Source organism: Oxyura jamaicensis, chromosome 1 (genome assembly GCF_011077185.1).
Source record: "Oxyura jamaicensis isolate SHBP4307 breed ruddy duck chromosome 1, BPBGC_Ojam_1.0, whole genome shotgun sequence".
Lineage (NCBI taxonomy): Eukaryota > Metazoa > Chordata > Aves > Anseriformes > Anatidae > Oxyura > Oxyura jamaicensis.
Genome location: NC_048893.1, coordinates 76868760 through 76895539, shown reverse-complemented (window position 1 = coordinate 76895539; position 26780 = coordinate 76868760). Strand labels below are relative to the sequence as shown.

General features: G+C 37.8%; 1 protein-coding gene across 1 annotated transcript in view; it reads right to left on the bottom strand.

Annotated features, from left to right (window-relative positions):
* Positions 1 to 26780, bottom strand: part of VWF (von Willebrand factor) — a 146943-nt gene that overhangs the window by 67566 nt on the left and 52597 nt on the right. The window contains exons 20-28 of the mRNA XM_035315439.1: positions 21465 to 21568; positions 14550 to 14688; positions 12747 to 12881; positions 9960 to 10106; positions 9124 to 9264; positions 7525 to 7644; positions 6707 to 6863; positions 5969 to 6127; positions 4480 to 4615 (exon numbers count right to left, since the gene is read on the bottom strand). Coding sequence (XP_035171330.1) covers positions 4480 to 4615; positions 5969 to 6127; positions 6707 to 6863; positions 7525 to 7644; positions 9124 to 9264; positions 9960 to 10106; positions 12747 to 12881; positions 14550 to 14688; positions 21465 to 21568 — 1238 coding nt within the window. The remainder of the gene's footprint in view (positions 1 to 4479; positions 4616 to 5968; positions 6128 to 6706; positions 6864 to 7524; positions 7645 to 9123; positions 9265 to 9959; positions 10107 to 12746; positions 12882 to 14549; positions 14689 to 21464; positions 21569 to 26780) is intronic.

Here is a 26780-nt window from a genome sequence, read left to right as displayed (position 1 = left end):
TAAAATAAAATAAAATAAAATAAAATAAAATAAAATAAAATAAAATAGTGATGGGGGATGGGGAGGGACACCTTCCATTTCTCTATGAGGAATTGTACAAACAAACTTTTTAGCACTCATTCAGAGAAGGAACTGTTTGTGCATGTCTGTTTAGGTGCAGGAAGCTTATGAAAACGTATAGTATATTTGTCAGAGGATACTCTTCTTATTATAGCTTTTGGTAGAATATTTAAGATCTGTGTCTAGGAATTGTCTAAAAACCCACTGAGCTTGAGCAGTATGGCCACCTACAGGCCACTGGTGGACTTAACTGGCAGATGTGGTTTGCTTCACAAGGAAAAAAAAAAAAAACGAGGCAAATTGGAGGTAGGTAGTACAAAGTAAAATCACAGAATCACACAGAATTTCTAGGTTGGAAGAGACCTCAAGATCATCGAGTCCAACCTCTAACCTAACACTAACAGTCCCCACTAAACCATATCCCTAAGCTCTACATCTAAACGTCTTTTGAAGACTTCCAGGGATGGTGACTCCACCACCTCCCTGGGCAGCCTGTTCCAATGCCTCACAACCCTTTCAGTAAAGAAGCTCTTCCTAACATCTAACCTAAAACTCCCCTGGCGCAACTTTAGCCCATTCCCCCTCGTCCCGTCACCAGGCACGTGGGAGAACAGGCCAACCCCCACCTCTCTACAGCCTCCTTTCAGGTATCTGTAGAGAGCGATAAGGTCGCCCCTGAGCCTCCTCTTCTCCAGGCTGAATAAGCCCAGCTCCTTCAGCCGCTCCTCGTAGGACTTGTTCTCCAGGCCCCTCACCAGCTTCGTCGCCCTTCTCTGGACCCGCTCAAGCACCTCCATGTCCTTCTTGTAGCGAGGGGCCCAAAACTGAACACAGTACTCGAGGTGCGGCCTCACCAGAGCCAAGTACAGGGGGACGATCACCTCCCTAGCCCTGCTGGTCACACTATTTCTGATACAAGCCAGGATGCCGTTGGCCTTCTTGGCCACCTGCGCACACTGCTGGCTCATATTCAGCCGACTGTCCACTATCACTCCCAGGTCCTTCTCCGCCTGGCAGCTCTCCAACCACTCATCTCCCAGCCTGTAGCTCTGCTTGGGGTTATTACGCCCCAGGTGCAGGACCCGGCACTTGGCCTTGTTAAACTTCATGCAGTTGACCTCAGCCCATCGGTGCAGCCTATCCAGATCCTCCTGCAGAGCCTTCCTACCCTCGAGCAGATCGACACACGCACCTAACTTGGTGTCATCTGCAAACTTACTGAGGGTGCACTCAATGCCCTCGTCCAGATCATTGATGAAGATGTTAAAGAGGACCGGCCCCAGCACTGAGCCCTGGGGGACTCCACTAGTGACTGGCCTCCAACTGGACTTGACTCCATTTACCACAACTCTTTGGGCCCGGCTATCCAGCCAGTTTCTAACCCAACGAAGCGTGCGCCAGGCCAAGCCAAGAGCAGCCAGTTTCTTGAGGAGAATGCTGTGGGAGACGGTGTCAAAAGCCTTGCTGAAGTCAAGGTAGACCACATCCACAGCCTTTCCCTCGTCCACCCAGCGCGACACTTTGTCATAGAAGGAGATCAGGTTCTTCAAGCAGGACCTGCCTTCCATAAACCCATGCTGACTGGGCCTGATCGCCTGCTTGCCCTTCAAGTGCCGCATAATGACTCCCAAGAGGATCTGCTCCATGAGCTTCCCTGGTACTGAGGTTAAACTAACAGGCCTGTAGTTCCCCGGGTCAGCCCTCCGGCCCTTCTTGTAGATGGGCGTCACATTCGCTAGCCGCCAGTCAGCTGGGACCTCCCCCGATAGCCAGGACTGCTGATAAATGATGGATAGTGGCTTGGCCAGCTCCTCTGCCAGTTCTCTCAGTACCCTTGGGTGGATCCCATCCGGCCCCATCGACTTGTGCACATCCAAGTGCCGTAGCAGGTCACCAACCAGTTCTTCGTGGATGGTGAGGGCCACATCCTGCTCCCCATCCCCTTCCTCAAGCTCAGGGTACTGGGAATCCAGAGAACAACCGGTATTGCCGCTAAAGACCGAGGCAAAGAAGGCATTGAGCACCTCCGCCTTTTCCTCATCTCTTGTAACCAAGTTTCCCCCTGCATCCAGTAAAGGATGGAGATTCTCCTTTGTCCTCTTTCCTAGAGTAGGCAATCCTAGAGTAGGCAAGACAATTTTAACTCTGATATGTCTTAGCAAACTCTGTAAGAAGGCTTTGTTTACCTAGGTTTTAACCTTAGCAAAAACAACAAGCATCCTTTTTTTTCTGCCCCTAGAGTGCACTAGTTTCCTTTTATTTTTCCTAATTTAATTTTGCTTTGAATGCAGCTTTGGCACATATCATCCCATATGATTTTTTTATTGTTTTGTTTATTTGTTTGTTTTAAAATGTCTCTTTTGTTACCTTTCCTCTTTTTTTGTGTTTTTGTGTTTTTTTTTTTTAATGTTTCTTTTATGTTCCTCTTACTTACTATTTCCTGTTTTTGTGTCCCTACACTCAAAAAGAATTATGTATTTTACTTATAGCTGTTTACTCTTTTTCTTTCTATTTATCTTCCCTCATGATTTCTACTTGCATCTGTTAGTACATTTTCTCTTCCCCCTTCCATCTCAGTTCTTAGTTTCCTCTCCCCCTCTACTCCCTCCCCTCCATCTCTGTCTTTTCCATAGCTCATCCTTCCTTAATACCATGAGATTTTTCACCTCTGTCACTCCTCACCTTTTAGGAACTTGTTTATAATTCATTTCTTTCTATCTTTAGCAAGGCTTTAACACTTCTTCCCTGCTAACTCTTGGTTGTATCATTCTCTTTAGTTATCTGAGCAAAGAACATCACTGTACTCATGGACAGGGTAGTACAGATGCAGTCAATATATTTCCTTGTACTACTGGACAGACAAAGAAACAGTATAGGGAGCATCTATGAAGGAGCAAGGACCAAAAAGTGCTCATTTTTACTGCCAGAGAAAACCATGGATGTACAAACTCAGCAAGTCAATACTAGAAGGTACCATTTTCCAGGAAAATAAGTCACTTTACATGTGGCATCTTAAATTCTCCCAGGGCTATTTTCTTTCTGAGTTTCTTTTAGTGTCTTTTTAAATTGAGGAATGCACAGCTACTTTTGGCATTAATGCACAGCAATGGAAGATTTATTATTTTAATCCTAATATGAACAAGACTCTTCTAGTTTCCAATTTCCTTTGGATATTTGCTATAAAATTCATTTTTGTGCAATATTTTCTATTGTTTGTACAGATGGTATAGGCATCTAAATTAGGTGACAGCTATGCAAAAGGATGTTTCCCTAGTGAGGTAAGTTTTCCTAATGTTCTGAAATCTTTTGTGACCGGTGGCCAATGTATCAACATTTAAGATAAATTATTATTAAGTATTACAAAAATTAGGGAACAGAGACTCATGTTTGAAGACTCTTTCTTGACCTTTTGATGCAATTCAAGGCTTTTCATATATACTGTTATATATATAAATATATCTTATAAAATACATAATATAATATATATATATGTAAATTGATCAGTCTAACCGTCTAATGCCCTGAGTTTATAACACAGATGTATGCTAGCTCCAGCAAGAATTCAAAGTTCATACCCATTCATAATATCTGTGAGGTTCAAAGTGTCTGGAGCTAAGGTGTTAGTCTAGGCTAACAGCTACTGCAGTTTTACAACTCAGATTCTATTAAATACGGTCAAATTACATGATGGAAAACTCTCCTGTATTGACAGCATTATGAGTGACTAGTGAAAGTATCCATCAAGTGACTAGACCTCTGGAGAATTCCAAGCTTTCAGGTAATAAAACCTTTGTGTAATATGCCACTGGGCAGTATACAGAATGAAAATCTGTCTCTGCCACTTTGCAATGGAAGACCCTAACCCCACGTTATGGTGCATCCTTCTATTAATTTCATCGTAGTTGGAAAAGCATTCATGCAGGATCAAGACACAGGATATAATCTAAAAATCTTGGGGAAAATATTTTTCCAATTATACTACACACTTTCAACTACTCATAATCTCAGCAAATTCTAGACTGAGTGCACATTCAGATCTTGCACTATATATAGGGTTATTTTTAGTACCAGCAAGAGGAAAGAGTTTTGATGGCTTTACTGATGTTGGATCACACAAAAAGAAGAGAAATGATTGAAGTTAATGGGGCCTTCTACACATGGGAAAAAGCATTTTTGAAAGGAATTTTTGGATTTCACTTGCTTAAACTCAAATGACATCCAATAATCCCAACTATTAACAAAGAACCTCAGCTTCAGATTATATAAGGGGCCTTGACATAAAAGAGGGTTACCAAGCCTCAGCTTCAGTAGTATATTTACAGTTAAGTATTAACTTATTCATGGGTATTCACTCCATCTCTCTTCCATCATCCTACCCAACGGACATGCTATTTCACTGCATAAATCTTTCTGTCATACCAAGATTTACAGTGCTGTGGATCTTCTCTGTTCAAAACTATTCTCCTTCCATGTGGAATCTTGACATCTCCAACTGTACACACAGGACAGTCTTCTGGAGTGACACAATCCAGGGAGAGTTCATCGAGTATTTTCCCTGTTTTGAAATAGCATAGAGGTATAAAAATGCCAATATTCATCAATTGCAAACATAATCATTGCACTTAACCTGCTAAAATGAAAATAAATAAAAATAAAAGTAAAAGAAAAATAAAAATAAAGATGAAGACAAGGTTTGTGAATTGGGTTTAAGAGTTCTGAATACTCTGCTTGTGTTAAGGCCACTCCAAGTTTGACACAGATAAATATGTCATTTCATCATAACCACTTTTAGTGAGATACTGTAAATACTTAACTCAGTGTATAACCTACAACGGCCAGGACCATGCACAAGGTGAACATATGTTCAGAATGAAGTAGTAAAGATATGGTGAGAAAGTAGCTTTCCCTATTTATCTGTATATTATTGATTTCACCCCATACTGCCTACCTCCTAGCTCTGATCATACTGGAGTACAATTTAAACACCTAGTACTGAAAGCTCAAGTATTATATTTAACACTTACATAAAGTTATATACAAGAAGGGTCTCCCCTCACCTTTTTGTAAATGTGTAAAAGAGAGATACCAAAGCCCAGAATAACTATTTCTGGTCTTAAAATACCTACTTTTTTGCCTTCATGTCATTCTGACCTTACAAGCTACTTATTCATCTGAGTTTTCACTCTCCATTTGGATCTTACTTGTCTTTCACACTTTCCCTTTCTATCTTTTCCTCTACCCCCTGTATTTTTTCTAAGAGAGTTGATGGGAACATTTAGGCCGAAAGGTCATGCTCAGATGAGGATAGCTGCTGAGTGCTCTCAAGGGCACCTGAGACCTTAAGGCAATTAGAAGGTCCAGTTAGATCAATGGATTTCCCCCACCACAGCAGGGTTGGGAGAAAAGCTCTCTGAAGGAGAGCTTTTTTTCAGTGCCCAGAACAAATTCATACCCTACAAAGTCAAAAGCCTCTATTGTAAAAGAGCCCCTAATTCTCCTCCTATCTCCCTTTCTTATTACCCTGTTCCCATCCTCTCATTCTTGCTGGCAGCATTCTATTCTCCTCTTCAAGGCACCATTTAGTGTCCTCCACACACTGTGCTCAGCTCACAAACTCAAATCAGAATGCCTAACCACCTTCCAACTTGCACAGTTAAGAAAACACAGTCAAAAGGCATCAGTAAGACTGCTGATGAGTTAACTGCAGTATCTAAATCTTATGCAATTTCCAGCCTTATCAATCTGTGAATATTCCTGGACTGTAATACTTCTTGTCATGCAACAGCAACATCCAGTGTGGAGAAAAATAATAATAATAATAATAATAATAACTGAACAATACCAAAAAGTAACAGGAGCAGAGCAAAAAAAAAGCTAAATAACTGACTAAATCAAAAGATGGACTTACCTGCAGGACAGTGCACATGGCATCCTTCTACACACTGTAGAGGGCACTTCAAAGGCTGTGGGTGCTGGCATGTTATAAGACAAACAGGTCCACAGCTATTATATCGCCATTCACATTGATAATCAAATTCTTGTTTATTCAGGTGCTCACAGCTTTGTGCTATACAGTGAATAAATTGTAGGCAGAAGATCAAACCAGACTATAGTCACCATGCCTCTCAAAACTAAGACAACAAACTGAGTACAAGGTAGGCCATATATGCATAGCAAAATAAAAATGTACATCGTAAAATAACTTTTCTTTTTTTCTCTACTACTTCCATGGCAGGCCACATCTTCAAACTTCTTTTTTTATATATAATGAAATACTTGCTCTAGATGATAGAGATTTGTTTTTGATAAAAACAATTGCAAAGAATTGACATTATTTAAAAAAAAAAAAAAGTACAGAAAATAATATTTCTTTCCCTGGATTTGATTGTCCCACAAGTATTATATTCCCTTACTGGGGGAATGGCTTTTCTAGGTATGGTTCTGAACATAAATAGAAAAGGAAAGGGAAATGTTGCTATGAGCTTCTAGCCCGGTTTAAAGCGAAATTTTCTGGGCATCAGCAGGAGCAGAGCTGGATAATAACAGTCTAGCTGAGCCAATGGTTTATTGATTAAATGCTTGAACCTCTTCAGTTTATTTCCCAGACAAAATCATTCCCAATTCTTGTCCATTACCCTGTACTTACGGCACAGATCTGCTGATCTCCAGTGAACAATAACACCTTTTTGCGCACAGACATGTGCATAGGCTGCTATGGCATCACAGAAGCAAGCACAGTCCCCAGTAGATTCACAAGCACAAGTATCATACATACAAATATCTATGTAGGGTTCAGGATTCACCTGAAAAAAGACAAATTCAGGGTACAGTACACTCACTGATTCCCTTCATCCCCCTCTTCTGTACATATTTAATCTTCAGGTGGTTTGCCTGCTCCATTTGCCAAGAGTTGAGATGCCACAAAAATCAGTGGAGATCCTTCTGCTGACACCAGCAAGAACTCAAATCAGTCCACATTCTCAAAGTTATTATAGACATTGCAGTTTATTGTCCCTTAATATTCCAGATATGTAGCAACTTTATACATTTGGGGCCCTGTTACCAAACCCTCTTGTGCATTTGGGGTAGAATGCAGTATGAATGGCATTATATTAGCTCAGGACTTTTTTTCCCTCACCCTGCCCTGCCTCCTTCCCCCCTCCTCCAAAAGAAAAACAAAAACAAAAACTCAACCCCTGTGCTTGACTTCATGTGTCAGTCTTGGGTTTAGAGTAAAACTTCCCTCGAGCAGAAGTTTTTCAATAGCTTTCCACTAGGGGAATTCCTGCATTTTCCCAGAAAGTGTCAGCTACAGGACAGGGACACAGATGAGAATGATAATTAGTCAGTTCCATTCATGTCCTGTATGCTGTCAGCACAACTGTACTTTTCCCTCAGCTATAATCACTGACAGCACAGATCATGAAGAATTGAAGGAAGTGAAACACGGGAAACAATACTTACAAGTTTTTTGCATTCTTCAAAGAGACTCCCAGACAAAATGCTGCATGATGTTTCTACCATCACCTGCTTCAGTACGTTGCCATTACACAATGGAGACACCAAGGCTTGTTCCTGTTTGTGGTTAATGTTGTAAGAGACAATCACACACTGCATTAGTTTTGACTTCAGGATCTTAGGGACTCTTCAAACTGAAGTAAGAGACTCACTAGCACTAGACATTTTTCATAGAATCATAGAATCATTTAGGTTGGAAATGACATCATAATATCATCTAGTCCAACCAACCTTTCATGACAAAGTAAATTCTTTCTTTGAATAAAGTTTCAGCTTGCTACATGGCAGGAACAAATTCTGCAGCAGAAGAACACAAAGTAGAGCAGGTCATCTCCCTCATTGTCTCCAGGTTTGTATACTGCAGTTTTAACACAAATAGTTTCATAATGTTAAGTCTCACTGTACCAAACATACATCCTGAAAAACAATTGTTCACAGCTCTCCAGAAGGCCTGTGAGCCTCACAGATAATATCACTCTTCAGCAGATAATAGTCAAGGTCACTGCTGAATAAAAAAGCCTCACTAGTCTGCCTCTCTTCATTTTAATTTAGCTAAGAACAAGGAGCACAAGTATTGACATGATATTTATCACAGAGATATCCTGTAGGCTGTAATTTCTGCCAACTGAACTGAAATGTGGAGCTGCTCCTTCTCAGTCTTACCCAGAAGTCTCAGTCCCCATTACTACAACTTCTCCTGTACTCCAATCAAGTCATATTTAAAAAAAAAAAAAAAAAATCAGGCATTCAGGAAGATAATGCTATAGCTAAGTAAACTAACCCAAAGGATTTCATGTGATCAAAAATAAATATTTTTCTGACAATATAAATATTTTAAGGAAAGAATAAAAATAATTTAAAAAACACTCAATATTTGCAAAAGAGGAAGTACACTAGTTATGTGTAGCATAACTAGTGCCCTGTGAAATCACCTAATCTCCAGGATGAGGACTTAGGTAACACTCAGAATTCAAAAGCTGTGATAACATGGCAATAAGGTCTTAAACTCACTCCTGTATCTTGCCTTTTCTGCTCATGCCTCTCTAGTCTGAAAGTAATAACTGACTGATATCTAAAAACATCAAGAACCATAAAGAAATAAATCAATCTGTGCATTGAGCTGTTCAAAAATGAATGGACTAAGACTTTGGGACTTGGGATACAGAGTTTCAATGGAGAAATATGAACTCTTTATCTAAACACCTCCTGTCTGAAAATTACAGCTGTTTGTTTTTTGTTTTTTTTTTGTTTGTTTTTTTTTTTTTAGATTAAGCTCTAAAATTAGATTTCCAGTTATACCTGGATTTCCAGCATCTGGGTTGGCAAACTCTATGAATAGCCTCTAACACACAGATTGGCTGTTTTAACATTCATCTGAAGCCAGGCTGCCCAGAGGCTTTAAATAAGTTAATTGATCTTTTATCAGATTTCAAGAAAGAATATTATTTGGCAAAAATATAGGAGAAGGAGTTCATTTCTATTTATTTTTCTTTTCAAAGCTCATTACCCACACACAATTAGTTTTCACTGTTTATTCATAATCACCTTTTTGACATCAGCACAGTAAGTATTAACTTTCCAAGAGTTCCCAAAGTCAACTGGATCTACTTCAACATGTTCATTGCTGCTGGTCAAATCATTGTTTTGGATTCCATCAAAATTTCCACACAGACCACACACTTGATCCTTGCAGGGAAAGAAACATAAAATACATAAATCTTACATCTGTAGGCTGGCTCAGAGCTTTGTTAAGAGGTCTTTTTAGCCTACTACTATAATGGCACAAGGCTTAAAAACTGAATTGTCCCTGGCCCTGCCAAGTTCACATAGTCTGTCACAGAGAATATTTAGCTCTTATTCCCATTCTGCCTGGCTGAAAGTAGGACCAGTCTGTTTCCAAAGTCTCCAGAATGCAAGAACACAACTCTGACTAGTGGTACCTGTTGGCTCTATTTGGAGTGGCTCCAGGAAGTTTACCTATAATATCATCTTATTCCTCAAGATGACCATTATGTCACCATCACTAGTAAATCTGGCTCCTTATGTTCCTATTGTACATGGAAGAAATTATCTCAGTCCCTCAAAGCAAAGTTATTCTAAGACACCATAGCATTCCTCTTTTCCGTCATAGCTCATCTCCAAAGACCCAGAATTTTGCCATTACGGTTGAACCATAGGGGAAAGTAAGCAACCCTTACGTATTACAGAAAATCCCTTTATTTTCAAATAAGCACCCCATGCAAATCTATCTGCATGTCTGCATTAAAAAAAATAAAAATAAAATAAAAAATAAAAAAATAAAAAAGCTATCCCTCAAGGAGAGTGTAAAAGTGTAAGTACATTCGTTAGTGAGAGTAAGAATTAAAGCAAAAAACACTTACTTTGAAATTGGCTTTTAAGATAACTGAGACTCCCATGGCAAGATCCCAGGTCACACTGATGGTGTTGCCTAGTAAAATGATGTAATAACGGCCAGATTTCATGACTTCTAAATCATCACTGTCCTTAGGAGGTACCCTGATGTTCACCTGAACAAGAAAAACACTCTTATCAACAGTCTCTATAATTCCTTTTATAAGTGAGTCACTTTCCCAGTGGGACATGCACTCATAGATTAGTGGCTATTTTCAAACATGTTGTTCACCAGAGAACAGACAGATCCTAGACATCAAACAGATGATCCTGAGTACTTGCAAAACTGCAAACAAAGTATGTGTGCAGGACTGATTACAGACCTTTCTCTACTCTGAAAAGCTACAGTGGGTAAATTATTGCCTTAAAAGCAGCACTGCTGAATAGCAAATAGGGATAAAAGTACAGTATTTCGACCCCATCACATTTCTACAACATTGAATGACATAATGTCTTATTTACTCCTGAGATAAAACATGCATTCACTATAAACACTGACACACAAAAACCAAGACTGATAAACTGAAGCAGAGTTGATAAGAGTACTGGGTATACCAGTAAATACTCACTAATAGCTCACTGAATAATTATATATTTTTAAATTTATTTATTAAAAGGAAACTAACAATTCTGCGCTCCTGAGGCAGATAGTGGCAAAAAGGCTGGCTTGATAACAGTGTAATGTGAACTGAGAGAAACACATGTATGGGTGGTCTCTGAAGGGCCAAACCCTGATTCTGAAGTCAGGAAGTTTTTTGTTTTTTTGTTTTTTCCCAACCACCTACAGCAATAGGAAAAATCCTAAGAGGAACATTTTGGTCGTTTATTTTCTTTTCTATTTTTCCATCACTTTCACTTCCCCTGTGTGCCTCTCCTCTCTCTTTCCATCTGACTGCCAATACACAGCCTCCAGCTACTGAGAACTTGAGAAATTCATTTAAAATGTTTTCTTTCACATTGTAATCCCTTTTCAATGGGAACCTTAATAGGATTATTAACCACATTTCAAGAGAAAGGTCTGGAATGGCTGTTACTTTAAACACTACTAATACATTAACTGCTAACTGCTAGCTTGTGGAAGAGGTAGAAGAAACCTTTTAATCAGTACAAATAGTGATAAAGGGATGGGAGAAAGGGGAACCCAGAAACTATTCATCCACACCCTAGTTCGAGGGCAAAATACCTCCTTATCCCACTACTCATTCTTGCTTAATTCAATAAAAACACTGCAATGTAATTCAATTCTCTTCATCTCTGCAGTGTGATCAAAAGCCTTTATCCCAAGAGAAAACAGCTTACATTCTTGAAGGATCTCCCAAAAAAGGCTTTCAATGTCTGTAGGGAAAAATAGGCTAAAAGACAGACTATTCTAGGAACTGGAAGCATTTTCATCTTCTCCAAGCCCATACATACTTACTCTATGCATATAATATCTAGACACATTTGGTCATGTATCATCTAAATTTCTATAGTATTCCCTATCTTTTCAAACACGGGGAAAAAAAAAAAAAAAAAAAAAAAAAAAAAAAAAAAAAGGAGGACAAAGCTGAGCTGGCAGGTTAACCTAGATTACAGAATTTCTATGTTTAAGGAGGCTGTTTGACCAACCATGAATTTGTAAACTTTTGACCTTGCAAAGTGGCAAATATACTTGTTTCAGAAGAGCAAAATTTATTTATTTATTTATATGAGGCATGACTGTAATATATAGATACTTCAGTTAAGCCCTATTTAGTTTTAAAACTAGAAACTGGTCTCAAAACTAGTATTCACCCTCATTCAGGTAGGAGACTCTTTAATAAGTATAAATGAAGAGATGTCCAGGTGCACTGTACAGACACTATTAATAATGGTCATCTTTTACAAGTTCCTGTCAAGTATCAGTGGCAAGCAGCAATTCGCAGGCAATTTGCAGACTATGCAAAACCTGGTTCAGCTTTGACTGTTAACCCAAACAAGGCAAATGTAGAGCAGTTTCACATTTCACTGGGAACATTTTTGCAGATCTCTAGTCCAGATGCCAGTTTTAGAGTCCAGTACTTCTGAAAACTGAGCAATTGAAACCCTGTAATTCACTATAGCTCTGTAATGTTTGAGCACACAGACAGTCTTAATTGTTACAGAGACAAGGAAAAGAGCTGAACTCTGTCCTTTGGAAAGATTCTTTCCCGTCATGTAGTGACATGGGAGGTAGAAGTGATTCTTTGTCAATTCTTCATTGTTTGTTGGTAGGAAAGGGGGAAAAAAAGAGGAATCCAGTCATCTGGATTTCCTATCTGACAATTTAACAAGGAAAAGGATAGTTGATACTTGGTTCTGCACAATCAGCTTACAGGCACTTTCCCTGTGTGCTCAGTCCTTCAGACTGCTAATTTAGGTCTGAAGTTTTACTAGTCATGGGACAGTCACTTATTAGCTCTTCCTTACGTTTAACCTTGATTGAAATATTCTTAGACCTCTCACACTTAGAAAGGGCATTCCTCAAATGAGCTTGCATGAAACAGCATTTTTATCCAAGATAAACTTATTAACATCAAACAGAAATACCAAAATGACATTACATCTCTGGAAGAAAAATGGATAATTACAACAATCCTTTATAATTATAATTATTATCTTACTAATCTGTTCAATTTATGATTTGGTTTTCAAGAACCACTGAGCATGAGATTATTCATCCCTCATCTTACCAAGCATCCTGAAATTTTAACAATCTTGTCAAAAAAGGGAAAGAAAGAGAACTGAAGTCTACATACATTTCCACTAAACAACTCTATTTCTCCACTTTTATACAGAATTATAACCCTTTTCGAGCACTTTTCTCCAGTGAAGCCACATCCTTCATTTGAAATTAATATCCGGAATGTCCCAGAGTCATCCTTGCAGAAATCCTATCAGACAAAAATAAATGAATGAGTCATTAATGTGGATATTTGAGAAACACATATAGATCTATGGAGAAAAATGAGTCCTCAAATAATACTCTACATAGCCAATAAGATATATGTTTGCATGTCTGTTATTCCCATATTGATTTATTTAGTTCTTAGCATTGGTATTCATGTGGTCTACCTCTTCAAGAATAAGGTACACTCTGCCAGTGACATACACATATACTTGCCTGCATATTTTGTAGGGTATTCTTTAGCAGGGACAATCCACACTATTACAGTATGTGATGTTTCAAAGATCAGTCACTGTGTACATCTTAATACACAAACTGGTACAACAGTGAAAACAAGACTCAAGCTCCAATGATAAAGTAAAGATATAACCCTATAAGGTTAGTTTAGAAAGAAATGTTAGTAAGATACTAACTGCACAATCTTAAGCAAAATGTATGATGCCCTTTTTTTTCCCGCCTTTACACAAATAATAACTACACCAATGTTAATCTCTTTCTTGGGGAGCAATTTCATAGTTTACTGTATTGATTCTAAGTAAAATATTTCTTAGATCCATGGAAAACTAGTATTACATTTATGTGATGACTTGTGACTATCAAACTTTTTTCTTTAAGTATACACCTTTTAAGAAAAAGACACTAGCTATAGTTCTATCTGTCATTTGAGGATCTCATTTTCATTTTAAGTAGTATTGCAGCACTGCATGCTATTATTGTCCCTAAGGCTTTCATGGAGAGCTCTCCTAACATCAGAGCTAGTCTTCTAAGGTGACCCAGCTGGTATCAAGGTTGGAACATATTTCAAAGACCCAGTCAGACAGGTTGATCACACCCTCCAGAGTCCAAGGAGAACTGCAAGGAGGAATGAAAAGGGTCTCTGGGGAAAATAGTAGCTCACCTAAGAAAGATAATGCTTTTTAACTGCAGAAAGCTATTGTTATCAATTAGCAGTGGATTCATCTTTTAGACCAAATGTTAAGAGAATTTCTTCTTTTGCACACACGCTTATAAATACACAACAATTTGCATTTGTAGTTGAGCCTTATTCTCATTTAACTCTCTAAATTTCTAGCTGCTCCCACAAATCACAGGCTGATGTTAGTGTGCTGTGTTTTTATTCACCTCTCCTCTTTGCTATGAAGAAAATAGATATTGTCAGTTTACTGCAAACAGTTTGGTGCATGGAACAGGACAGTGATGTTGTCAACCTGAATGAGTAGAATCTCTGCTCTGGAAGTATTTAAAGCAGGTTCACTGAACACTTCTTGTCTCACTTAGTCTGCAGGAAAAGTCTGACACAATAAGCCATCCACACTAGAGGATGAATAGGCAACTGGGGAGCAAGGAAAGATTGACGTACAGGCATCTAAACTCCATTGCTAGAGCTGAGATTTAGGGTTTCTCTATACCATGCTGCTGTCACATGTTTTATGACAGCCAGCTAGACATACCACAACCTAATTCACTTTTCTATAACACAATGAAGTCTAATTTCTCAGGGTATCTATCAAGCCATTAATACGCTCTGCTCTCCTCTGCAATGAACATGACTTAGTGATCATTTTACTGTGACTTTTCTAGGTGCTGGACTTCTCTCCTGGTGTAACACACTTTATACACTATCAGACAGTTTAGGCATTTGATGTACTCTTACCTGAACTAATACATACTGACAGTCTCCTGGAAACCTGTATTTCAATCCATCAAATGTCAAATAATGAGCTGTACCAATAACAGTGCAGGTGCCATCACAAGAATTTTTGGTGCATTCCCACTTTCGACTACGACACACACTGCAACAGAGAAAAATCAGTGACAATTATCATTATTTCAAATGTATATAAAAAGTAAGATAATGTAAGGTGCTTCAGGCAAAGAGAAACAGCAAAGGTTGCTGCCTTCAGGAGCTCATGATCTGATGATTCTTCAAAGGACACACAACAAATGATGACAGTTATTATCTTGTATCTTTCACCATCTGCTTGACAAAGCTTTTACTTATACTTGTCTTTCACTGATTATGTATTCAACAATACCCAAAGATTTTGGGGTCCTCAGTTCAAGGTAGTTTAAAAGGGGTTGGGACTTCAATATAAAGCATGTTTGGCACTTAATGAAAATGGAGCCATTTTTGAGTTCTTCAGACAAAATATTAAAAAATAAATGCACTTAACACACCTAATAATAAAGGGTAAAAAGCATCTTTTGAGCCTTCATAGATTTGTAGAGCATGACACCAGAAGATGTCATTTTATCTTCTAATCTACTTTCCAATGAGACAGGAGTCACCTCCATTCTGAACACAAGACTTTGATATTGACTGAAGTATCTCTTCCATCGAGATACTTGAAAACATAATTTGAGTCCAAGTTTTCTGAGCAATACTGCCAGCAATTAAACTCTGCAGTAAATAGTAGGCACAGACATATTAAGGATGCAGATTCTTAGCTGAAACTTGTTTAATCGTAAATGCCGAAGGCTGATATTTCAGTTTGATTTTCTTTGTTATCAGCCTTCTTTAAATCTGAAATGAGGTTAGGTGTTCATGATTCGTCCACAATAAGAAGCACACATACATATCTTTATGAACAGAATGACTTTGTCATTCTCTGCTATCTTGCAATGGAAGTAATAATGTCAAAACCTAACTCATCTCTAAAAGACCAGGCTCCCATGCAGGAAATGGAGCTTTGGACAAAAGGTGCACTGTAATGTATAGGTAACTGCATATTATTAACCAATAATAAGAAATGATATGAGCAATTGCAATATACAGGAATTGTTTTTATATAACAGATTTTTTTGTGTGTGGTGACTATTTCAAATGCAGAGTTACTGTCTAACGTTTTGTTGTTGTTGTTGTGTTTTATTTGTGTGTTTATGTATTTATTTACTTATGATCAAGCCAGGCATCATCTTAACTAAATAGACATTAAGAAATCATTTGCCTAGTACATCAAAGCAACACATTTTTGATAAATAAATAAAGAAATAAATAGATGACTTTCTCAATATGCTAAGCTGGAAATAAAAGAGTAAATATTTTGATGTAAATATTTCTTGCTGGTCATTTTTGGGTTTGTTGGTTTTGGTTTGATGGGGGAGAGTTGTTTCAGCATTTGACTTGTTGTCTTCTATGGGCAAATCATGTAATTCCCCAGGGCGAGATTTGGCATGAACCTTGTTCTCTTCTTTTTCCTGTGCACAGGTCAGGGAGTAACCTCCTGCAGACCAAATGGAAGCTTTGTTCTCTTGCATGTCTTAAATCTGGCCATTAGCTGCAACTCAGAGGAATCTATGCATTTTTCTGTGCTGCTGTCCGTCCTTAGTTGTGTCCACAGAAGATCATCTCTGGGCTACCCAGATAGTTTTCATTACATCACCACGTACCAGATGACAACCTCACTCCTCAGCATAAATTAACATACAATAACACTGGGTGCAGAAATCCAAATAGTGAATTTACGTGTTCGATGCCTAAAGAATGTGTTTCCCCTTTTCTTACAAGCTGCACACAGGAATACATGCTTTTTGAACATCTGTATTACAAAGAGAGGCCTGAACAGAGCCTTCTGGAATATTTCATCATACTAGTAGTACTTTATTTTGGATGTCCTGTTCTGCTCAGAGAATTCTTTTAGAACAACAATTTGCCCTCTAAGGACCATTACAGTTTAAATATAAAGTATAATATCAGCAACCCTGTTTTTATCTGTAGTACAGTCCAATTTTTCCTCATTGAAAGCCAATATAGTAGTAAATTTAATATTCAACTGATGCCAAAGGACGTATTTTCTCTAGTGACCAATTTTTGGGACAAAGTAACCAGAACTGTAACTCAGTCTGTCCAGCGGCTTTTGTTCTGATTATATACTTCTGTATAATACCACCCTTCTCTTAATATGTGTCTGTTCTTAAATGAAGTTAATTCTTCAACATAGTTTATATGACCTAGCAACTGAAGACATTACCTCATAGTCTGACAAAAACATACATATGAATAGAAATATTTCTTTTTTCTGCACATAGGTACACACGTACATACATCCTCTGAGGAATGTCCTACAGTGTGATACTGTCCCGAGGTCTCCTGTGGTGGTCAAAGCAGAATATCCACTGTATAGGAGAATTCACATTTGGCTACATACAAACACATTTGACTCCAAGCTAAATATCAGTTTACTTGACAGAAGCTGTGAGACAAGCATGTGTGATCTTGAAATGAGGTACACTAGCTGTTCCCTGCCTCTATAGCTTACATAGAATGCCTGCTAGACTTCCTCACAAGCACAGATTATGGAAGAAAAGGATGGCATAGCCTGACATGTAAGATATTGTCTTGTCTTTTCATAGAGAGGGGAATTCTGAAGATAGATCAGGCACAGGGTTAAGTTCTTGATATCATTATACCCATGTTGCTGTAGCAGTTGAACTGCGCTATCATTATCGTACAACTGCAGTGATGCTGTGATGAAACAGACTGCATTATTTTTTTTTGGTATCTCTCTCTTCGCCCCCTACCTCCACTTAGTTTTTAATATTTTTTTAATCTCACTGTAAAATCAACTGATTTCAATGCAGTTATAACAGCATAACAGACTGAATAAAAAATATCAGACCTCTTATTCTTCACGAGGATACCAAACTGGACATATTCAACATCAAACATTATTAAATTCTAAGAGCTACCAAGAATCTTTGCATCCTTTTTTTACTGTGATACATAACAATCTAAATCCTACAAAGTACCCATACAAATAAGGCTCAAGGAGGTAAATATCATTATCCTCATGTTAAAATAAGGGAAATTCAGAAACAAAGATAAGAAGAGACTTCAGAGTATCCACCCAAGCCTTTTTATCCTGGAGACTCACAGGATACACAAGCTGCAAGTATGAAATGGGATCTTTCACTTGGCATCCCCATACTTTTGAACTATGAAATAAATTGATTTGTTAACTAGCAAGAAGCTGCGCAACCAAAATAAAAAGAAAGGTCAATGAAGAAGAAATTCTGTTCACACATTTGTTATTAATTTGGGGGTTTAGAATAGCATCTAACACAATCTAATAATCTAATCTAATAATAATAATATAATAATCTAATAAGCAATAGCTTGCATGAGGTGGGAGAAGCATTCATCTACAAAATGTATATGAATGCAGATGGACAACTTCACTGCCCTAGGGATTTTCTAATCAAGCTCTGTAAGGGTAGGGAAAGGGGAATTTTATTCCTACTTTACAGATGTAAAAACTGAGGGATAAAATACCCAAAGTATTTTCCCAAGATCAAATTGCTAACCAAAGCAAAAACAGGTACTGAACTGAGTTCTCTGTTTTCCCAGAGTAATGCCTTAACCCAAGAGTAATCATTGCTTAATCTTGATAATACTTCAAAGCATAATAAATTGTTGTGCAATCCATTTTCTTCAAAGAATGAAGTTTCACTAACATGAAACCTATTACACCATCTTCTATTAAATCGAATATGTAGAATAGCGCCAAGATTTTGTGTGTATGTGCAAAGACAGATTATGAAGTATATGGTTTAGCAAAATTCAGATTAGCAAATTTATTCTGTGTCCAGCTTCATAAATGTTATTCCAAAATTTTCACTGAGCTCTACAACGAATTCCCAATACATAGCATAACAAAAGTTTTGCCACTAGCGTAGACTTGGAGACATTCCGTTGTTCATGAATTAGGGTCTCCCATATGTCAAGACAAATGTAAACGCCAAATCTGACACCTCTGACTCATATATTGTGTTTGCAGGTGTTCACATCTGGCTAAGAACAAGTGAGAATGAGAACTCCTGCAACAGCAGTTCAAAAAGCAAAAACAAAAGGACGATCTGAGCTCCAAAACGCAGGCTCTCAATTCTTATTAATTCTCAAAGCAATAGTAACTTCCTATATCACTTTCTAAATGACATTTGACTTGATATTTGCTGAGAACTATCATGAAGCTGTTCAAAGTTTTATAGTTTAAACAGCCCTATTGCTACTTTTTGAAAGGAATTTATTTTCCAATCTTATTTTCATGCTAAAGAAAGATATCTAAAATAAGATGAAGGCTTTCTTACCAATGAGAAAAAGCATATTTTCTAACATTTTCTTGATGTTGATATTGAAGAAAATTCTGTGTTTAAGAGGAAATGTCCTTTACAATGTCATTGTCAAAAAACAAAAGACCAGTTACAAGAACAAAGCAATATGGCTATAACTATTCCAAGATTGAAGATTTTAAGAATGATTGAAAATAAAAGACTGTGCATGGTTATTGTGAAGAACATAGTGAATCTTGCAAATTTCACAACAATACGAAGGAGCTTTACACCTCACTATATGAATAAAATTATCATTGAGTCTGTTTTTTTAACCAAGTCACTTTTACCCACTTGCAGTGTAAGCACATTACAGTATAGGTATCTATAAAAGAACTCAGTTTCCCCTCCATCTTCCTCCCTTGAAATATACTTTTCCCCAGCTTTAATTGTAATACATGATTCATAAAGTAAAATATTGGAAGGGAACTATTTCCATACAAAACCATAAAACCTCATATCCAAATCTAACTAGTTATGCAAGACCAAGGAGCAAATCCTAGTGCCTACAGAGGACCTACACAGACATGAAGGTACAGAGTGAGCTGGTGGGCATGCTCGCAAAGCCACTTTCCAACATTTATCAGCAGTCTTGGCTATCAGGAAGGTCCAAGCAAGCAAATTTCAGCTAGCAAATGTGACACCTATCTACAAGAAGGGCCAGAAGGAAGATTTGGGAAACTACAGACCTGTCAGTCTGACCTCAGTTCCAGGGAAGCTCATAGAGCAGATTATCTTGAATGTCATCATGCAGCACTTACAGGACAATCAGGTGATCAGGCCCAGTCAGCATGGGTTTATCAAAGGCAAGTCCTCCCTGACAAACTTGATCTCCTTCTAGGACAAGGTGATGCACTCAGTGGATGAAGGAAAGGCTGTGGATATACTCTACCTAGACTTCAGTAAGGCTTTTGACAGCATTTCCCATAGAATCCTCCTGAATAAGCTGGCATCTCAAGGCTTGGACGGGTGTATGCCTGTTGAGGACAGGCTGAGAGAACTGGGCCTGTTTAGCCTAAAATGTGAAGACTGAGGGGAGACCTCATAAATGTGTACAAATATCTGAGGGAAGGGTGTCAAGATGATGAAGCCAGTCTCTTTTCAGTTGTGTCCAGTGACAGGAGAAGAAGCAACAGGCACAAACTGAAACACAACCTTGGCCATTCTGCGATTCCATGATTCTGTACACTATGTTAGGTTAAAACTTGGCTGGGTGGCCAGACGCAAATTGTTAAATTGAGTTGGAGGCCAGTCAATAGTGGTGTCCCTCAGAGCTCAGTGTTGGGGTCAGTTCTCATCAATATCTTCATCAATGGTCTGGATAAGGGGATCAAGCACACCCTCAGTGAGTTTGCAATGACACTGGGTTAGGCAGGAATGTTGACCTTCTCGAGTGCAGGAAGGCTCTATAAAAGGATCTCGATAGGCTGGACTGATGGGCCAAGGCCAACTGTATGAAGTTCAACAAGGCAAAGTGCTGGGTCCTGCACTTAGGGCACAACAACCCCATGCAGTGCTATGGGTTGAGGGAAGAATGGCTGGAAGGCTGCCCATCGGAAAGGAACCTGGGGGTATTGATCAACAGCTGGCTGAATATGAGCCAGCTCAGATGGCCAAGAAGGCCAACAGCATTCTGGCTTGTACCAGAAATAGTTTGGCCTGCAGGACTAGGGAAGCGATTGTCTGTCTGTACTTGGCTCTGGTGAGGCTGCACCTCAAATACCATGTTCAGTTTTGGGACCCCTCTACAAGACGGACATCGAGGTGCTGGAGCACATCCAGAAAAGGGCAACAAAGGTGGTAAAGGCTCTAGAAAACAAGTCCTATGATGAGCAGCTGAGGGAGCAGGGGTTGTTTAGCCTAGAGAAAAGGAGGCTCAGGAGAGACCTTAATGCTCTTTCCAATTACTTTAAAGGAGGCTATAGCAAGGTGGGGATCAGTCTCTTCTCCCAAGCACCAAGTGATAAGATAAGGGGAAATGGCCTCAAAGATGTACCAGGGGAGGTTTAAGTTGGATATTAGGAGAAATTTCTTTACCGACAGGGTTGTGAGGGATTGAAACAGGCTACCCACGGAAGCAGTTGAGTCACCATCCCTGGTGACTTCAAGAAATGTGTAGATGTAGAACTTAGTAACATGGTTTAGTGGTGAACTTTAGTGGTGAACTTTAGCACTAATTTAAAGGGTGAACTAGATGATCTTAGAGGTCCTTTCCAACCTGAATGATTCTATGATTCTACTTGGGCTACCTATTTGTGAGGCACCAGGTACAGTTTGCCAGACATTGCACTGGTCTTTATGCCACATGCAAAGGGAAGATGTTGGTTTGTGTAATAAGTTTGTTATTGCACTACAAAGCCTGACTTCACATAAAAAAGATCCATTAAGCAAACAATTATTTTATATATATTTTAGAAATATGTTAAGTGTTCCATAGAAAACTGCAGTTCCAGTGGCTCACCAGGTATTGCAGTCGTTAGTCACTGTTTCTCCCTTGGCATATTCTCTTCCGTTGTGAAAACACGGGCACCTCTCAGGAGCAACACACTTGTTTTCATGTCGCACCTAAGCAAAACACACAGTTCATCAGCATGCAGGCCTGATGGTATGTGCCAGTACTCAGAAGAATAAACACAAGAAAAGATGGATAAAGGAAAGGATCAACAAAATGGTTCAAGACTATCTGACTTAAGAAATACACAGTATTGCTAATATTTTCTTTTGCCATTAACAAAAGTAGAGCTACGGATACATAAATTACAGGCTTGTTTCAAGAGCCTAACACCAGCTGGGGAAATAGATTATGATCATGATGAAAAAGACCAATTTGACCAAAACCATGATTTGGTGAAGATAAAATAGGCTAACCTGAATACAGAGACCAAGTAAATACTACATGCTTCTCACACAAAACTAACTGAAGGGTGGCCTACCAGAAAAGCAGGCAGATGCATGGCTCAGCTGAGAGAGAAACAGAGAGGAGGAGATGACAAGCAGTGGTGCCAAAAAGGTCTAAATTCAAGTAAAGATTCTGTTGTCACACACATTCCACAAAAAAAAAAAAAAAAAAAAAAAAGCTCTGTCCATTTGCCTCTGAAGTATGCAGTAGTCACTCAATTTCTTTCAAATGCCTACTTACTATCCACAAGACCAGAAAGACCAGATTAGTATAAATCCATTATAGACGTTATTCCACCTTCTTGGGCTCTGTCACTGAGAAAGACCTATAAAACTTTCTTTTTCAGCTTTGCCCTACTAAGCTTAGTTTCCTTTGGTATAAAAACAACTTGTCCCACTTACAACAAACAAAACATAATGGTTTTATACCTTGCTCTCTTTCTTTCTCTCTCTCAATTCCCTTTCTATTTTGAAGATACTCAGTTTTAGAGAATATAACAAAATTAAGGCTGGCTATACTGTTTTTCACTTGAGCGTGGTTCTGCAAGGCCAGTGATAGGTTTGGCTCTTGCTTAATGGAACACTGAAATGGAGAGCACTTCCCCTCCTTCTCATTCAAAAGTCACAAAATATCACCTTCCCACTTTAAATTCTTTATGTAAAATCACTAAAATTGTTCATTTTTTACCATTAAAAACAGGCCAATGAGATCAATGTAGTCAGAATGCCAGGTTAGTAAAGTAGAATAGCTCTCTTTTCCTATGGGGGCCTAGAAGCGCCACGGGGAACAACTAACAAAAAGATTGCACAACCCAGAGACCCTGCATTCATATGCAGTTCATATGCAGTTCTGTGGCTTATGGGGAGCTATATTATGCCGAATAAACTTATGTCAATAGAATCAAGATGGAAATAAATACATGATTTTTTCGATGACCCAGCTGAAGCTCTACCTTGGACTTTATCTCCACAAAGGACAGGGAGAAAACAGGCCAGAGAATACCATGTGTTTCATAGGGCATTTAATCCTTCCTTCCTGGTGGCATTCAGGAAAATGTAATACATGACTTCACTCATGGCTACATTTCTGAATTTTTCCACACTGTTCAGCAGCACTGTTCACAACAGACTTAAGTGCTAGCCTCTGGAAACAGAACCTGGGATTATACTCGCAGTTAGTAAAAGTATGATTAGGACCTCTCCTACTTGCTCCCTCACACGTCTACACGAAGCTCACCACAGCCTATCCTAAACTGATAAACTGAACAGCATGATATTCACTTTTCCATCACAAACATATGGCCACCACTGAAGTTACAGTGCAAAAACTGTTAATTTGTTCACAAAGAGGTAAGACTACCTTTTCTAAACAGTGCAGAGTGAGTAGGTGGGATTTAAAAAGCTAGACATCAATACCCAGAGTGGAATTTGACCATTTGTGTTTGCTGCAAAACTTAATGAATGAAGATTTTGTTAATGACAACACACAACCTACTGGTCATATTGACACAACATCCATATCTGGCAACTCAGTGCCATGCTGGATTACATGTGTGTTGAGTGCGGTACCATGCAGTCAGTACTTATTAGGCCAGTTGCATTATTCACAAACAGCTGGATTTTCTGTGGAATTATCTCAATTCATAGATAGCATTTAATACAGAAGACCAAACGTTTCTGAGTGCCTGAGGTGATAGGGAACACAAGTAGAAAACACAAGAAAAAACATGGGATTGTAATTAGTAGAGCTACTGTTCACACCACCTGACAATGATGCTCCTGACAGTGCATCCATGGGATTTCAAATAGCTGATGAAGCTACCCACTCAGGTGGAGACCCAATAGAAATGTCCACCGTTTCCTTGCCTTCCTAACTGTTAGACGTTGACAAATCTTGAAAAAGAAAGATAATATTACAGATTGCGCAACCTTTAAAATTCTTCTTCCCTAAACTTCCCTAAAATAAGCCTTGCTGAGGCTGAATCTGAATCTCTTTTAGACAATACAATTTCAATGAGTATTTTCACTCTGTTCCTCCTAAGAAGCCTGATAACTTCAGCAGTTATCCAGTCATCTAAAGGTACGAAGGAATAAAGGATTATGTAAAGGTAGTGGGTCAGATTAGAACCGAATAGCTGATAGATTTTAACTGAAAGAGTTTGTCACCATCCCTATGCAGACAAAAACAAGTCAAAACATGTTAGGATAGACCACTCAAAATATGGGGTTTGGGATTTGAATTTTCTTTCTTATGTTTCCTGTCTGCTTCTCATGTTTGTTTTATGAAGTACTATCCTTGGGCTGATGCACATACAAGAAAGCTGCTACCACCTCCCCTTGAAGATTGTCATGTCATTATACAGGACAAGCCTAAGCTGAAAAATATACAAGGCAGCAAGTAGGAAAAACAAAATAACATTCTAGTAAGTTTCTGTAAAAACAGTTTGAAAGAAAAACAAAACAAAACAAAACAAAAACTTCCAAGTTTGTTTAGCTTTATTCTTTTTTTTCAACTAACGTATCATAGTTAGAAATACTATTATTTCAGCAATCAGAATACAACAGATTTTTTCATTTCAATTTTAAATATTAATTTTGCTTTAGTTGTTGGAAATTGAAAATTTTTCATTTTCCAGCTTTGGAGTGTCTAGATTTTCTGCTTTCAAAATGTTCTGTGTTTCTTTTTTCCCAGAAAGGTGGTTAACACTCCATTTCTATATTTATTAATATTTTCCAATGGGAAAAACCCAGAGTGCAATAAACTAATCTGTGAAAGCATATTTTTCCTCACACTTCTGCACATATGTTATGATTTATCTTTTCTGCTCTGCAAAAGACAGACAAGTATGGAGAATTTCTCACCCTCCAGACAATCAACGACAGAAAAAAAGAATTACTTTTCATGACATATTGAACATTTTTATTTTCAAGAAATCAAAATAACATAAAAGTTCCAGTCAGGATTAACTGGAAAACTTTTTTTTTCAACTGGAATAAAAATCAATTGAAAGAAATTAATTTTCTTCTTCATTTTCCAATTGGAGAAATAATTGATTGATTGATTGGCAATTTCTAACTCAGCAAATTTTTAATTTAAAATCTAGCCAACTCGAGTATCACGTTCATGAACAACCCTTGATTATATTTTTAAAATTATTTTTCAGATATGTAATCCAAAATTGAAAGCCAATTTGTGCATAAAGATTTTATTTTTTTTTTAATAAAAAATTTAAATAAAAATTATTTATGTAAACTAGATAGTTTTGATTGTGTTTCCTGTTTTATAGAAGGAAGAAGATTGATTCTTTGGCTAATGAATTACTGAATAACATTCCTGATTTTCATATGCTATTGAACAGCAGAAAAAAAAAAAATAAATAAATTTAAAAAAAGGCAGGAAAATGCACTAAGCCATTAGGTACCTATTGGTGATGAAGAGGAAACAAGCTAGCATTTCCCATACAAGCACCCTTCGAGTCTAAGGCACGGCAAAGTGCAACCACATTTCATTAGAAAGCACCAACTTCGATTTCTTTGATTTTACCTTTGCATTGCTATAGTTACAGTAAAGCACTCTATATGCTAGTAACCTTTTTATTTTTATTACCTGCCAGACAGGGAGCAAGTGAGAAGCAATTACTGACCAAGTTTATTGGAAGATTGAACCACACTGTCATCTAGCGGACAAAAGAGCATATTTTACTAGTTGAGTGTTTTTTGTTTGTTTGTTTGTTTTTATCTTGTTTTGTTTTTTTAAATTGGCCCAACTCTTCTATCAAAAGCCTGACAAACCACCATGTTGAATTCAGTGGCATGTCACACCACTCCAGAAGCAACTGGCGTTTCTCATTCCAAAATATTAGTGACTGTTTTGCCTGGCAAGAATTTTTTGTAACAATTGTTTGAATAATAGTTTCAACCTACCGAAAAGGAATATGACATGATATAATAAAGAGGATGATGAATTACTAGGAAGTTGATTTATTTTTTCTATTGAGTAGTTACCATAATTTGTTTTACATGAATATTTCTAAAGTGTACTATTACCAAATCTTGTAACTGAAATCAAATCCCAAACCCCTTCACCAAATAAAAGATGTCCAGCTAATTCTGACTTTTATGTGCAGAGAAAGACCCATTTATACTGGAGCTTATTCCCAAACTTCTGAAAATTTACTTATTACACTATTTTGAGTTATCTTCCATATTTTCTAGTTCAGATCTACAAGACACTTACAAGCTTGAGTTTTTGTCTGATCTGATATCTTATTCTGGAGTAGTATCTATTTACATAAATGTGTGTTTATCAGAAAAAAAATTTAGGAATATTCAAAAAATACATGAACATTAATGCTAGAAATTATGAGAATTCTGGAGGTTTGTTTCTAGTAAGACAATGGAAGGAATTCTGAGGGAGAAAAACAGCTTTTACAGAAGAGGAATAAAAGCAAACCTTTATAAAAATATACTAACACATAAGGTTAAAATTCCATTTAAAAAACAATTAACGATTGCATAAAGTCAGTTCATTAGACTTGAAGCCTAAATATAAACATGCGTCTCAGCTCTAGAAGTAATAACCTATACCTTCATTTGCAAACAGTAATATTCAGTACATATTAATCTGAACCTAAACTCTGAGCAGGTATAAGAGAGCAGAAAAGAAAGAAAAAGAAAGAAAGAAAGAAAGAAAGAAAGAAAGAAAGAAAGAAAGAAAGAAAGAAAGAAAGAAAGAAAGAAAGAAAGAAAGAAAGAAAGAAAGAAAGAAAGAAAGAAAGAAAGAAAGAAAGAAAGAAAGAAAGAAAGAAAGAAAGAAAGAAAGAAAGAAAGAAAGAAAGAAAGAAAGAGAAAGAAAAAGACAGAAAGACAGAAAGACAGA